Source organism: Mytilus trossulus, chromosome 13 (assembly GCF_036588685.1).
Source record: "Mytilus trossulus isolate FHL-02 chromosome 13, PNRI_Mtr1.1.1.hap1, whole genome shotgun sequence".
Taxonomy (NCBI): domain Eukaryota; kingdom Metazoa; phylum Mollusca; class Bivalvia; order Mytilida; family Mytilidae; genus Mytilus; species Mytilus trossulus.
In genome coordinates, this window is record NC_086385.1 from 31,729,398 (window position 1) to 31,743,614 (window position 14,217).

A 14,217-nucleotide genomic window follows, 5' to 3' on the forward strand; every position below is an offset into this window, starting at 1 on the left:
TATGAGTGAACCAGTATAATAAAGAAAACACCGTTCATTTAACATTATGAATAGAATAGAGAATGGAAATGGGGGATATGTCAAAGACAACAACCCGACTAAAGAACAGACAACAACAGAAGTCCACCAATGGCCACTAAATAAAATTGCATGTGTACTAGTTCAGTGAAATGGACGTCACACTGAACTCCAAAACATATAAATGAAAAAAAGCTTGCAAAAAGACAATGTTATCAAATGTTAGATATATAAAACTTTAAATGGCGCATGTTACTGTTGTCAGCGTAACACTTCTCATCTAACAGTTACAGATTCTGACATATTGATTTTAGGACACATTTCTAGACATATATGTTAAAATTCTTGCCCATACAAGATTGCAGTAAGTCAAAGTAGGCTATTTTCAGAAATAAACATGTGGCTATGTAATGTATTATACACATAAGCAATCCGGGAGATAGGACACATTTACTATAATTGTAAATATGAAGTTCTTTCGGGAGTTTAAAGTATTCTATAAGAAGATGTTACATATGAGCGCCTTTCATAAGACAACTCTCCATCCAAGTCACAGTTGTTAATGAAAAACCATTAGATGTCATAGTATGGTCTTCAACACGGACCTTTGACTCACACCTAACATTACGCGATAAAGGGCACAAAAAATAACTAGTGTAAAACAATTCAAACGGGAAAACCAACGGGATAATCTATATAAAATAACAAGAAACGAGAAAAACTTTGAACATCATCAACAACGACAACTACTGAACATCAGGTTTAGACTCAGACGATTCTGAGCTTGACATAGTGAGATATTGGCAAATCATTGTTTGAGACGATCTTTGAGGGTTGCTGTTTTACATTTTGTAGTTCGTTTCCTTTTTCGGTTGCTGTCGCATTGACGTATATCCAATATATAATGTTATTCAATTTTATTTGTGGACTTCAGCCAGTGTCCTTTTTCTTTTATTTTCTTTTTTTTTATTATTATTTTCAGTTTCGTGAGAGGTTAGCCTGACCTGGCCTCTGAACTGAAAAGATATGAATAGTTCATTTACAAGGTTGATTCTTATCGAAACTTTCAGTACGAGATAAATACTTTTAGAGTTCATACCACAACTTATCTACTGAAATGATTCGCTCAATGTGTCTCAGTTTTGTTTTTCTCTGTTTTACAATAAGCCATGTTTACGGAAAACTGGAAAACGACAGAATTGATTTAAAAATCATTTATAAAGAAATGTTAGAAATGCGAGAAACAGTTCAGAAATTAGATAATGTCGTTCAGCAACAAAGTGCCCGGATATACGATCTAGAAACAACAGTTACCATCCAAAGAAACCATATTCAAGTTTTAATGACTGATAAGAAAACTGACATAGAATATCGAAATAAACTGGAACGTCGTTTGAAAGTGATTGAAAATCATTTTGTTGTGAGACATTCCGATCCGAAGGAGTATGGTGTGAAAAGCAGTACTATTTCTAAACACAAAAATGTGGATCAGCAGGAAAATACGGATTACAAAAGTGGAATTGTGAAAGAACCGGTTAATCCTAAATTGAATGCAATTTCTCGGAAAGGTAAGATTACCTTTTAGGTTACCTTTGTTTTGATACGAGGTATACATTGTTATTGTTGATTAAAGACTGAAAACTTTTATGTTTGTTAAAGTACATAATAAAGTTATTTTCAAATTGAATAAAAAAAAACAGAAAATATAATGATACTGAACATTAAATTGTGATGTATGTGAAGTTGCTGCCGGTTCGTTATTCGATATTAAAAATTTAGTTGAAAATCAAAAAAAAAAAATACTGAATAATTTTCATAGTTAAGAGGATTGATAAGATACGTAGAAAATCGTTTAATGACCTCTTCTAACTGCCGTAAATTCTAAACCCTTTTTTAACTGGCATATTTGTCTTTATGTAAAACGGATTTTTGTCAATAAAAGAACTTCGAAGGTGAACATTTATATATGATATTTTTTAAGACAAAAAGTAAAACCGATCACGCTAAAACATTTTAGAACATAAATAGAAATAGTTATGAAAAGCCCAAGAGAGAAATATATAGTGAACATCTGAGACCGCTTAAATGAGGGTGAACCCCCCCTGGTCTTTCAAAGTCCATAAAATTCAATTAAATCATAGACTCTGTATAATGGTATATCTAAAGGTAAAATCAGAAGGATTTACCATAATAATTTCATCTTCGATGTCTACGGAGGGTTAAGATTGTCACTATTTAGCTAAAAATAGTCAACATTTCAGGATAAAGGGCACAGGGCAATGGTGAGAGCTCCCTGATCTCTCAATCTTTCTAATATTATGCAGACATTTAGTAAATCGGTAGATACAAATGTGACTAAAAAAAATTGGGTACACTTCCTGTCTTCCATGTATACCCAAAGTGTCAGTTCGATATTCAATTTATATAGTGAAAACCTACCTGAGACCGCTTAAATGAGGGTGAATCCCACCTGGTCTTTCAAAGTCTATAAAATTCAATTAAATCATAGACTCTGTAAATGTAAAGATTGTACCAAAAGGATTTCCGAAAATAATGTCATCTTCGATATCTACGGAGGGTGTTAATTGTCAATGTTCAGCTAAAAATTGTCAAAATTTCAGAACAATGGGCGACAGAGCACTGGTGAGAGCCCCATGATCTTTCAATCTTTCTAATATTATGCAGACATATAGAAAATAGGTAGATACAAACGTGAAATAAAGGAATGTGGGTAAACTTGAAAAGTGACAATCAAAGCCCTCTGTAGATATCGAAGATGACACATTTGTATCTACCGATTTACTAAATGTCTGCATAATATTAGAAAGATTGAGAGATCAGGGAGCTCTCACCAGTGCCCTGTGTCCTTTGTCCTGAAATTTTGACAATTTCTAGATGAAAAGTGACAATCAACGCACTCCGTAGATATCGAAGATGACATTATTATCGGAAATCCTTTTTATACAACCTTTATATATACAGAGTCAATGATTTACTATGGACTTTGAAAGACCAGGTGGGTTTCACCCTCATTTAAGCGGTCTCAGGTAGGTTTTCACTATGTATTTCTGTTTTTTAGGCTTTCCATATTTATTTCCATTTATAGTTCTATATGTTTCTAGAGTGATCGGTTTTTGTTTTTGTTTTAAGAAAAATTAGATACAAAATAAAAATTTTGGCGTCGTTTTATTGATAAAAAGTTATATATCATAAAGAAAAATATATATACAACTTACTTAAGCATTAATAAGGGTTTATTTTCGAGGACAACGAAAGTTTAAAACAACTTAATTTGATGGGGTAATAAGACGATTTCCTATGTATCCTTTCGCTCTTTTCAACTATAAAAATCATGCTTTTAATGTTATCAAACATTAAATTTATTTATGATTCTAAAATAAATTTGAATATCCAACCGACTGCTAGCAGCCGGTTGGATATTGAATATTGAATAACGAATAACGAACCGGCTGCTAACTTCACATACATCAAATTGTGTGGTTTTCAATTTTGTACGAGTTTGAGTTTAAAATTTGATGTTCATCGCACAAAGCGGCAGAACTCGGTCTTTACAAGAGATTTCTGTATTATTACCCTCCGAAAAATTTGAACAAATAAAAAGGAAGGCGGCCTTTATGATATTCAAAATCACTTATAATAAAAGAAACAGAAACATACGGTTTGATTAGTATTCTGTTTAGTTTCGATGAGGACAGGTATTTATTAACAGTATTTTCGCAAATCCTCACATAACTATTGCTAAGTAAGCCGGAATGCCTAGTTATATGTGGTTTATGGATAACTTTGGCTGTTGACCGCATACTCGACTGATAGTGTCCGAGGTATTGATCCATATTCTTTTATTAATTTATTCTCATTTTTCAGAACGTCTACTTTTACCAACAGATAACATAGACAGCGATGGATTTGTTGCGTTCTATTCCTACATGTCAAAACCAGAAATTAACCCTAGTGCTCATCTAACATTAATATACGACGTCCCTATTACAAACGTAGGAAATGGGTACAACCATGTGACTGGAATCTTCACCGCACCAACGAGTGGTATTTATGTATTCATATGGGTAACCAGAGTTTATTCCGGGGAACATTCTACCGAACTCATGATAAACAACGCCGAGTATGGGACCACCTTCCTCAGGGCAAACAATGGTGATGATGGTTCTGTAAGTGGGAACGTTGTGGCTAATATAACCAAGGGGGATTCGATCTTTGTGCGCGTCCATTCCTCATATGCCGGTACTGGATACATTCATAGTAATATACATGGTCGTCCATCATTTTCTGGCTGGCTTCTACGTTGAATTCCAATGAATATTTTGATTATTCGAAAACAAATAATTCGAAATAAAAAATATAGAAGTTAATAATAGTTTTTGATTAGATCGCACTGATGCAAAGACTTTCTTATCACGGAAGACAGACACTTTTCAATAATATTGCTTTGATTAAATGAGTCTAAGACGTCTTCTGATTCTAAATAATACAATTTTTTTTTTAAATTGGTCAACTACACAAATAAAGGCAACAAAGTATATTTGTTCAAATACAGAGATGAATAAATAAAGGCAACAGTAGTATACCGTTGTTCGAAATTCATAAATCGATTGAGAAAAAAATAAATCCAGGTTTGAAGCTAAAACTGAGGGAAATGCATCAAATATAAGAGGAGAACTGAGACACAACAGATACACAACATTAAAATTTAACACACACAGAAAGATACCAAATAGGATATTCAAACACGGAAATCGGAAATAAACTGACAATGCCATGTCAAAAAAGTTAAATTTACCAAAAGACAAAACTCAGTTACTATATGTAGAGAACACAAAATAGAAAACTAAAGATTGAGCAACACAAACCCTACGAAAGATCTTGAAATATTTAGGTGCTTCGGAGGGGTAAGCAGATCGTGCTCAATGTGTATAAAGATCATAAAATTCGGAAATAAACAATAACAGATAATCGTACGTACGAAGTTCAATAAATAACAAAACGTTTACTATTAAGTTTACTAACGTCACTATTAAGTTTTAAACTTACACACATAGATATAGGAAGATGTGGTGTGAGTGCCAATGAGACAACTCTCTATCCAAATGACAATTTATAAAAGTAAACCATTATAGGTCAATGAACGGACTTCAACAATGTTTGCTTGTGTGTGGTTAAGAAACATATTCCCTGCACAATATAATCTAAACATTTTCAAACGTTAACCAATGATTGAAGATGACTGGCATTTCTACCGGGAATCAATTTTGGACAAACGACTTCCTCCATGTACAAAATGATACTTTTCGGTAAGACCCATCAAATATTATATTAGGACGATTTGGCTATCATTCAGATTAGGTTAAAAAAAAATAAAAAAACACGTTTGACAATTGTATTCGTTCGAAGCGCTTTTCTAGATTTACCTTCATCAGGACCGCTGAAAACTAAATATTTAAAAGTCGACGAAGTGTAAGTGGAAACAAGTTTTTACGTACCCTGACCATTTCGTACCTCTGCCATTTTGTAACCAAATATGCCATTTCGTACCCAACATTTACCATTTCGAACCCACGAAAAAACAAATCGTACCCAATGGGCCAAATTCATCTACCATTTCGTACCTCATGGACTTAATACATGTAAGCTATTTCGTATCATATTTTTGTATAGATTTTCATGATTTTAATGGTTTTTTTTGGGAGGGAGATTTCTGTAAGCCGCCTTCTACGTCTCTGTGGATGCCGTGTGTATGTTCCTGATTCTCACTAGAGACATTGTGAATAGAGATAGGTGCAAAATGCCTTCACTTTCCTTGTATGATAAACGATAATCAATAGGCATTCAAATGTTAAAAAATTATTTCCACCTTCATTTTCAATAACAGTTACACAATAGTTGCTATAAAAAGTTCAAATTTAGTGCAAATTATCTCGAGCATAGACATTCTCTTATTTGCAATTTTGGCATTAAAGTATTGTTATTATAAGTGCTTTCTTTTTGTATTGTTTTAGCAACAATTATGTCATAGGGAAGAAACGTTGACAGAAAAAAAAACAATAAATGAACCAAGTATAACATTTTTAAATTGGTAAAAGTAAATTAAATAGTCCTCAGTCCGAATCCGGGACATTTTTTTTTTATCACTTCTTTTCTATTTTCTTGTTTTAAGATGACAAAATAGAGATTGAGCATTGTCATTGCTATTTAAAATACGTAATGTTTTTTTATAAGTATTTGAAGTCACGTTCGTCACGATATATTTAAAATTGCATGCATGTGCGCATGCACTAAACATGTTTAGTGTTATTTAAGTAAGTGTACATGCATATATTGATATCTAATGAATTTATGAAAATTTTAAGAGTTCATCATAAATCTATCATGTGTAATGCCATTTGCACAAGTACTTGTTTGTATTTCAAATAATACTAGGAAAAAATTAATAAAAAGGCATCAGAGATAAATATAGATGTCGTGCCGTGTCCTGAATTTGTATATTAATTTAGATAAACAAAATTACAATAACATGGATAGTCATAATAATTTGCTAAGTCTTCATTGAATTTTACAAGTTTAATTTTACTCAAAAGTACATTGTATTTGATTTTCAAGTCGTCAAACTGGTATGAAGGAATCAATGATTTAGATTTGTGAGAGCAGAGCCGTGGTGTAGTGGTTAGAGGATCGGACTACTGACGCAAAGGTTTCTGGTTCGATCCTCGTTCCAGGAACTGAATTTTCGGCTCTCACTGACACCATTTGCGATTATGATCTTGATGTAACGATGAAAGTCCGTCGGAAGGGGACAATACATTGCTGACTCGTGCTAAATGAGAGCCATATCTCTTGCACGTTAAATTCAACCTTGTAGATTTCTAAAAAAAGAGCAGGCTGATGCCGCTATAGGGAGCCCTTGTACCCGCAAAGTGGAGAGGGATTGAAATAAGTTGTAATAACTTGTTTCCCAATCCACTTTCAATAAATATGTTTAAACTTATAAATTATGAATATCAATAATGCGGTCATTTTTATAAATTTCCTGTTTGAAAAACTATGGATTTTCTTATCCTAGGCAAATATTACCTTATCTATATTTGGCACAACTTTTTGTAATTTTGGGTCCTCAATGATTTTCAACTTTGTACTTGTTTGGCTTTATAAATATATTGATACGAGTGTCACTGATGAGTCTTATGTAGACGAAACGCGCGTCTGGCGTACTAAATTATAATCCTGATACCTTTGATAATTATTTATTAAAATGACTGTCCACTAGACAAACATTAGAAATGACGGTAGTGATGGTGAATAGATTATGATATAGAAAGATGTGGTATGAGTGCCAATGAGACAACTCTCCATCCAAATAACAATTTATAAAAGTAAATCATTATAGGTCAATGTACGGCCTTTAACACGGAGCCTTGGATTACACCGAACTACAAGCTATAAAGGGCCCCAAAATTACAAGTGTAAAACCATCCAAACGGGAAAATCAACGGTCTAATCTATATAAAAAAACAAGAAACGAGAAACACGTTTAAATTAAATAAACAAATGACAACTACTGTACATCAGATTCCTAACTTAGGACAATGGGAAACATTAAAAACCCATGATAATTCACAGAAAAAAAGAAGAAGAAGGTGGTGAATAATTTAAGAATTCACATACACAAATTGTCCCTCTAGGATCAGTCACTTGAGGGTGTAAATGTAGTTTGATTGTATATTCTGTCCGGTTAGACTCCTAGTTGTGTACCGCAAGAGGCTTTGCTTGTACATTCTGTCCGGATAGTCTCCTAGTTGTGTGCTGCAAGAAGGTTAAGGTTCAATTCCTGGACAGGTCAAACAAAAATTTTAATACAGTTTTTAAATATTCTTTAAATGGGTTAGTTCCCAAAGCCTAGTCAAATCAGGCGTTAAATTAGTCCACGATACAAAAACGTGCTCAGTTAATTGTCGTCAGGTTGAGTGAAAATTTGCACACTAGCACAAAGCAAGGTTCATGATATAGCATATTAGATTATATGTCTGTAACAATTGCCAACGAACGTAAAGTATCAGATCTGTCACACAAATTGTAATTCACCAGATGGTTTCCTAGCAAAGGTATTAAAGCACAGTAATCCAGGAATTTAATGTCCTTTTATAAGCTACTCTTTTTTTCGAAGATAAACGTAGATTGATTTGTTAAATACTTAGTTCCCTATTCTTTTCATATCTTTTAGAAATATGAGCGGACTATACTATAAGTGTAACCGTTAAGGCAACTATAGTAGCAACAATACATTTGTTATGACCAATCTACTATTGTACTCACAAATTGGTTAGCTACACGGTCTTTTTCTTTTTATCAACATAAACAGAAATTGGATTTAAATTTACGCGCCGATTCAGTCCAATCACGTTTGGAATATTTAAATAATCTCCTTTTAATTGAATGAGAATTTCCACTGAAAACAAAAGTAATTTTAAGTTACCTCGGTTGATAAATAACAAAAGACACAGTTTTTGTTTTTAAACAAACTGGACAGGTAAGTTTCATCAAACAATTATATTCAAAATAGAAAAGTAAAACTTCTAATGATTAAGATGACAATACAAATCGTTTGTTTACGTCGGTAACAAAGGTTAATTATAGTAGCTTACAAACCACAATTTCGATAATAACACATAATAAGTGTGTATGTTATGATTATTTGAAAACTACATGCAAAGGCATTTTGAAATGTTTTTATATTTAATTGAGATACTTAATTGTCTTGATCTTCTTTTTTTTAGCCACGGCGTTGTCTGTTTATTTTCTATCTATGCATTTGAATGTTCCTCTGTACGGTATCTTTCGCCCTTCATTTGTAGTATACTGACATTTTAAAGCCAAACGTTATTCGTTTCTGCATTATGATGAAAAGAAATTGGGACATATAATGAACACGCTAACACTAAAGCTGTGTTCATATACCAATTTTTCCTTTGAATTTGCTTATACTAGTTACTTCACATCAACAGTGACAGTGTTAGTCTCTGATAAATACGAATCGATATTGTTGATATTTCTCTAGACCAAAGACACTCATGCACGGAATCCCCTCCCGTGTCTTAGGCGCTACTAAAGGGTATATATATATACCAAATGACACATAAATTAACATCTAAATGGCTCTTTAGGTAACCGTACGGCCTTCAACAATGAGCAAAGCCCATACCGCAAAGTCAGCTATAAAAGGCTCCGAAATGACAATTTAAAGCAATTCAAACGAGAAAAGTAACGGCCTGATTTATTTACCAAAGAAAAGAACATAAAAAATATGTAACACATTAACAAACGACAACCAATGAATTATAGGTTCCAACAGTTACATTCATAAAGAACGTGGCGTGGTTAAACATGTTAACGGCATTCCCTCACCCCTTCTAACCTGAGACAGTGGTATAGGTTTTGCTGTTATATATTTGTTTTCTCGTGGTGTTTTGTCTGTTGCTTGGTCCGTTCCTGTGTGTGTTGCGTTTCGGTGTTGTGTCGTTGTTCTCCTCTTATATTTAATGCGTTTCCCTCTGTTTTAGTTTGTTACCCCGATTTTTTTTTTGTCCATGGATACATGAGTTTTGAACAGCGGTATACTACTGTTGCCTTTATTTATCACCACCGGACCGGAATCTCTGCTGGTGGACAATCTGTCCCCGAGGATTCTACAGTCCGGTAGCCTAACAGCACGAAAACTAGTAGAACAAATAATATTATACTGGATGACACGACGCCCAGGATAAAAAGGTGTCAATCGGCTGTTGTCAAGGACACAACAACACCGATTTTATCAGGTGTCCCCAGGATCATCTTAAATGATGTTATGAAAATGACACATGTGCAGTCTTCTGAATCCTCATTGTACTATAAAAATTCAGACAAGTTTAAATATATTCGGCCGTGTACTGTTCAACTTTCAGATATTTTAGATTTCAATGACAACCATCAATATAGCCCTATTTCCAAATGTAACCGTAAAAATTGTAAAACCTGTGATATACTAATAACGGATACCCACTTTCAAAGTAATTTAACCACCAAAAATTACAATACACATAGCCATGAGGATTTGCCTCCAATATTGTTTACGGTATTGAATGTACTCTGTGTGGATTGATCTACGTCGGGGAAACTCGACAAAGACTCAATTTTAGGATGAATGATCATCGGTCAAATGTTAATGATCCTAATAACAACAAATTTCTCTATACACATTTTAATCAGCCTGACCATTCTATTGTTTCAATGAAAGTCCGGATTATAGAGAAAATATATCATCCAACAAATGACCCAATATTGAGTACACCATATCGTTTACAAAGAGAAGACTTTTGGATTAGAGAATTGGGAACAGCCATTCCCTATGGATGCAATGACAAAATTGATGGTGTAGGTATTTTATCTAGTCCCAGGTGTAGTACTGTCAATACATTAAAATTATTTAATACTTCTGCTCGACGAAATAGAAGTCATGGTCACAGAAAATATATACCACCTGCTGTACACACCGTGACAATTGATAGTCTATTAACGTCTGTTCAAAAACCTTTAGGAATTCATCATATTAGAACTAAATTATACTCCATTCCATTGTCAAAACTTTCTTTACTATTTCAAGATGCCAAAAATACTTCCGTTACTGATTCTCGTTCTGTTTTGTATAGATTAGTTGCAATTATCATGGACATAGCTAACCATAGACTATTCAAACCCGTATTAACTACATCCAATAGTGAGGAAAAACGTTACTTTTTTAAGGTAGAATTCGCCAATAAAGGTTTAGATGCTGTAAATATTGGCAATATTTTCCATAAAAAATCTGTACAAAAAACTATACCTGATTACTTCAAAAATAAAGCTACACCTGTTATTTTTTATACTTACACCAAGCCTATTGCATCAAAGATTTTCAACCACAAGAGAGTTTTAGAGGCTTTTAATCTCAAAGATACAAAATCCAAGCCTCTGGATTGCTCATGTGCATCTTCTCAATACAATTATAGTCCAGCTGGTCATATCATTACTGGTGACCTTGGTATTGTTATCAATGAACAACTAAGAGAGTTGCTAGCCAAGGGACCAAAGTATAGAATCCCCCAGCCTATCAACTGGAAAAAGAATTTCAAGTTACTGATGGATGCAGTTGAGAACTATGCAAGAACATGGGTAAAGCGCGAACCAGACGAACCCGAACTGGACACTTTGTCTGAATGGATCAAAGCTATTCGATCATGCATTCAGAGGCGCATGCAAAAACTACGATGTAATATGAGTACTAGAGTTTCTAACCCTTTCAAGAATCCGGAGGTTGTGGATGCTTTATCTTCTTTGCATGACAAATATGTCGTTGTTCCGGCAGATAAAGCCTCCAATAATATTGTCTTCATATGTAAAAAACATTATTTGCAATGTCTCACTACAGAGCTTGGAATTGATAAAACTACTGGTAATCCTACATATTATTCTTTAACATCATTTACCAAGGATGAAATTTTACAAAATCATAAATCTGTCCTTCTTTCTTTTGGTATCAACATCAAAGAAAACGAAGAAAACTTGCCCTCATTATACTGGATACCTAAATTACACCATATAAAGAACGATACATAGCTGGGTCTTCAAAATGTTCGACTAAACATCTTTCTAAAGTATTGACTACTATTCTTTCTACAGTAAAAGATGGGCTGCAAAAATATTGTGAGGAGATATATTCTACCAGTGGTGTTAACCAGATGTGGATTCTCAAAAATTCGAAAGATCTACTGCTTAACCTTCGATCACAATCTTTGCAATTTTGCAGCAACATAAAAATTTTGATTGTTCTACGCTATATACTACTATTCCCCATGCTCAGTTGAAAGATCGACTTCACCATCTCATAAAACAGAGCTTTTTCTATAAAAATGGGAATCGTAGATACAAATTTCTTATTTTGGAATACAATAATTCATATTTTGCAAAGAATCACACTGAATCTTCCAAAAAATATACTAAAGATGATATTATTAAAATGGTGGACTTTTTGATCGACAATATATTTGTTGAGTTTGGAGGATTTATATTTCAACAGACAGTCGGTATTTCAATGGGTACTAATTGTGCACCCCTGCTGGCTGATTTGTTTTTGTATTCGTATGAAGCAGAATTTACTCAGAACCTTCTAAAAGACAAAAAGAAAAAGCACCTTGCGAAATTCTTTAATTTTACTTTCCGATATATTGATGATGTTTTATCATTGAACAACCCATACTTCAGCCAATACTAACATCTCATATATCCCAGTGAACTTGAAATTAAGGATACTACTGATACTAGAAGGACTGCTTCATACCTTGATCTTTTCCTCAATATTAACGTAGATGGACGACTTCGAACGAAAATCTATGATAAACGGGACGATTTCAACTTCCAAATTATCAATTTCCCATTTCTTAGCAGTAACATACCCTCTGCCCCTTCGTATGGTGTTTACATATCGCAATTGATACGTTATTCACGTGCTTGTTCACACTATACGGACTTCATATACAGGAGTGTGCTCCTTACGCAGAAACTGCTCCAACAAAGTTATGAGGAGGACAGATTAAAATTGACACTTCGTAAATTTTATGGACACCATCACGAATTGGTGGATCCATATGATGTCTCTTTAACCAAACTAGCTAAGGGCATTTTTACCACATGGTAGATTGTGGTTTGTCATTATGTCGTCTAATCTTTTAATTACCTAACGTGACTTATTCCCGATTGTGGCTGTTTTGCTGAATGTGAATTCGTATTACTATAAGACGTGTTTCTGTACTTGTTTATCCCAAATTCATGTATTTAGTTTACATGTTTAATGTTATATCTGTAATTCTTATCGGATTTTGTCAAATGTGTTGACGTCTTTTTATTATATTTAGGTGTTACGGATAGAAAAATTAATCACCGCCTTTTTTTAAGTATATCTAATTTTGTACGATTAATTACATTTGAAGTTGGATTCATAACAATCTGGACATATATATATATTACAGTTAATTGCTATTAGTAAGTATTGCAATATGCATTTTGTTTTAATGAATTATCAGTATTTAGTTCTAATATAATCTTAAAGCAATCCTAATTCTATCTCACTTTTGAATTATAGTTTTTCATGTGTGACGTCATGCTGTTTCTAAATTTCACAAATTCAAATGTGGCGTAACGTTTGCCTTTTCGCCATCGTATGTGACGTCATTTTTTTAAATTGCGTTGACGCCTGGACTGATTCGGGTGTGTCTATGCTGTATTGAACTTAGCATCATGTATTCGGGTTTAGTTTTCTGTAATAAGTTTATACTTCAGTTTCATTATGTATATATCTTTCATATTCATTTGTTAAAATTTACTGTTTGCAATAGCATTAATCGTTCTATATAATAATGGTGTTCTTATCCCGGGCATAAAAACAATGCCGTATTTGGCAAAACCATTTCAACTTTTGATCTTCAGTGCTGTACAACTTTGTACATTTTTCACTTTCGATCTTTTATATCTGGCCGTTATGTATTCGGGTTTAGTTTTCTGTATTTAGTTTATACTTCAGTTTCATTATGTATATCTCTTTCATATTCATTTGATAAAATTTACTGTTTGCAATAGCATGAATTGTTCTATATAATAAGAATATTCTTATCCCGGGCATACAAACAATGTCGTATTTGGCAAAACCTTTTCAACTTTTGATCTTCAGTGCTGTACAACTTTGTACTTTTTTCACTTTCAAACTTTTATATCTGGGCGTCACTGGTGAGTCTTGTGTGGACAAGACGCGTTTTTAGCGTATTGAATTTTAAACCTGATGCCTTTTGTTATCTATTCATCATGTTTTTCTTTGTATAATGTGTTCTCCTATTTATTTGTATTGTAGTCCTGTAATATTATGTTGTCATTTCAATGTAATATTTAACTTTGCCATTAAAGTGCGAGGTTTGGCATGCCATAAAACCAGGTTCAACCCACCACTTTTATTCCCCTTTAAAAGTGTCCTGTACCAAGTCAGGAAGATGGCCATTGTTATAATATTGTTCGTTTCTGTATGTTGCATTTTAACGTTGAGTCGTTTGTGTTTTCTCTTATTTTTGAGATATTGAGATAAGACATGGCACGGTACTTGTCTATCCCAAA

At 33.4% G+C, this 14,217-nt stretch overlaps 1 protein-coding gene across 1 annotated transcript; it reads left to right on the plus strand.

The window, feature by feature from the left end:
- Positions 1–996: 996 nt before the first annotated feature.
- Positions 997–4,343, plus strand: LOC134694272 (uncharacterized). The gene is made up of 2 exons (XM_063555276.1): positions 997–1,586; positions 3,904–4,343. The coding sequence occupies exons 1-2, from the start codon at positions 1,136–1,138 to the stop codon at positions 4,341–4,343; spliced, it is 891 nt and encodes a 296-aa protein (XP_063411346.1). The 5' UTR covers positions 997–1,135.
- The last annotated feature ends 9,874 nt before the right edge of the window (positions 4,344–14,217 follow it).

Coding starts and splice junctions, on each gene's coding strand:
- LOC134694272 (XM_063555276.1), top strand. CDS start 1,136: ATGATTCGCTCAATGTGTCTCAGTTTTGTTTTTCTCTGTTTTACAATA. Junction 1,587..3,903: donor GAATGCAATTTCTCGGAAAG/GTAAGATTACCT, acceptor CTCATTTTTCAG/AACGTCTACTTTTACCAACA.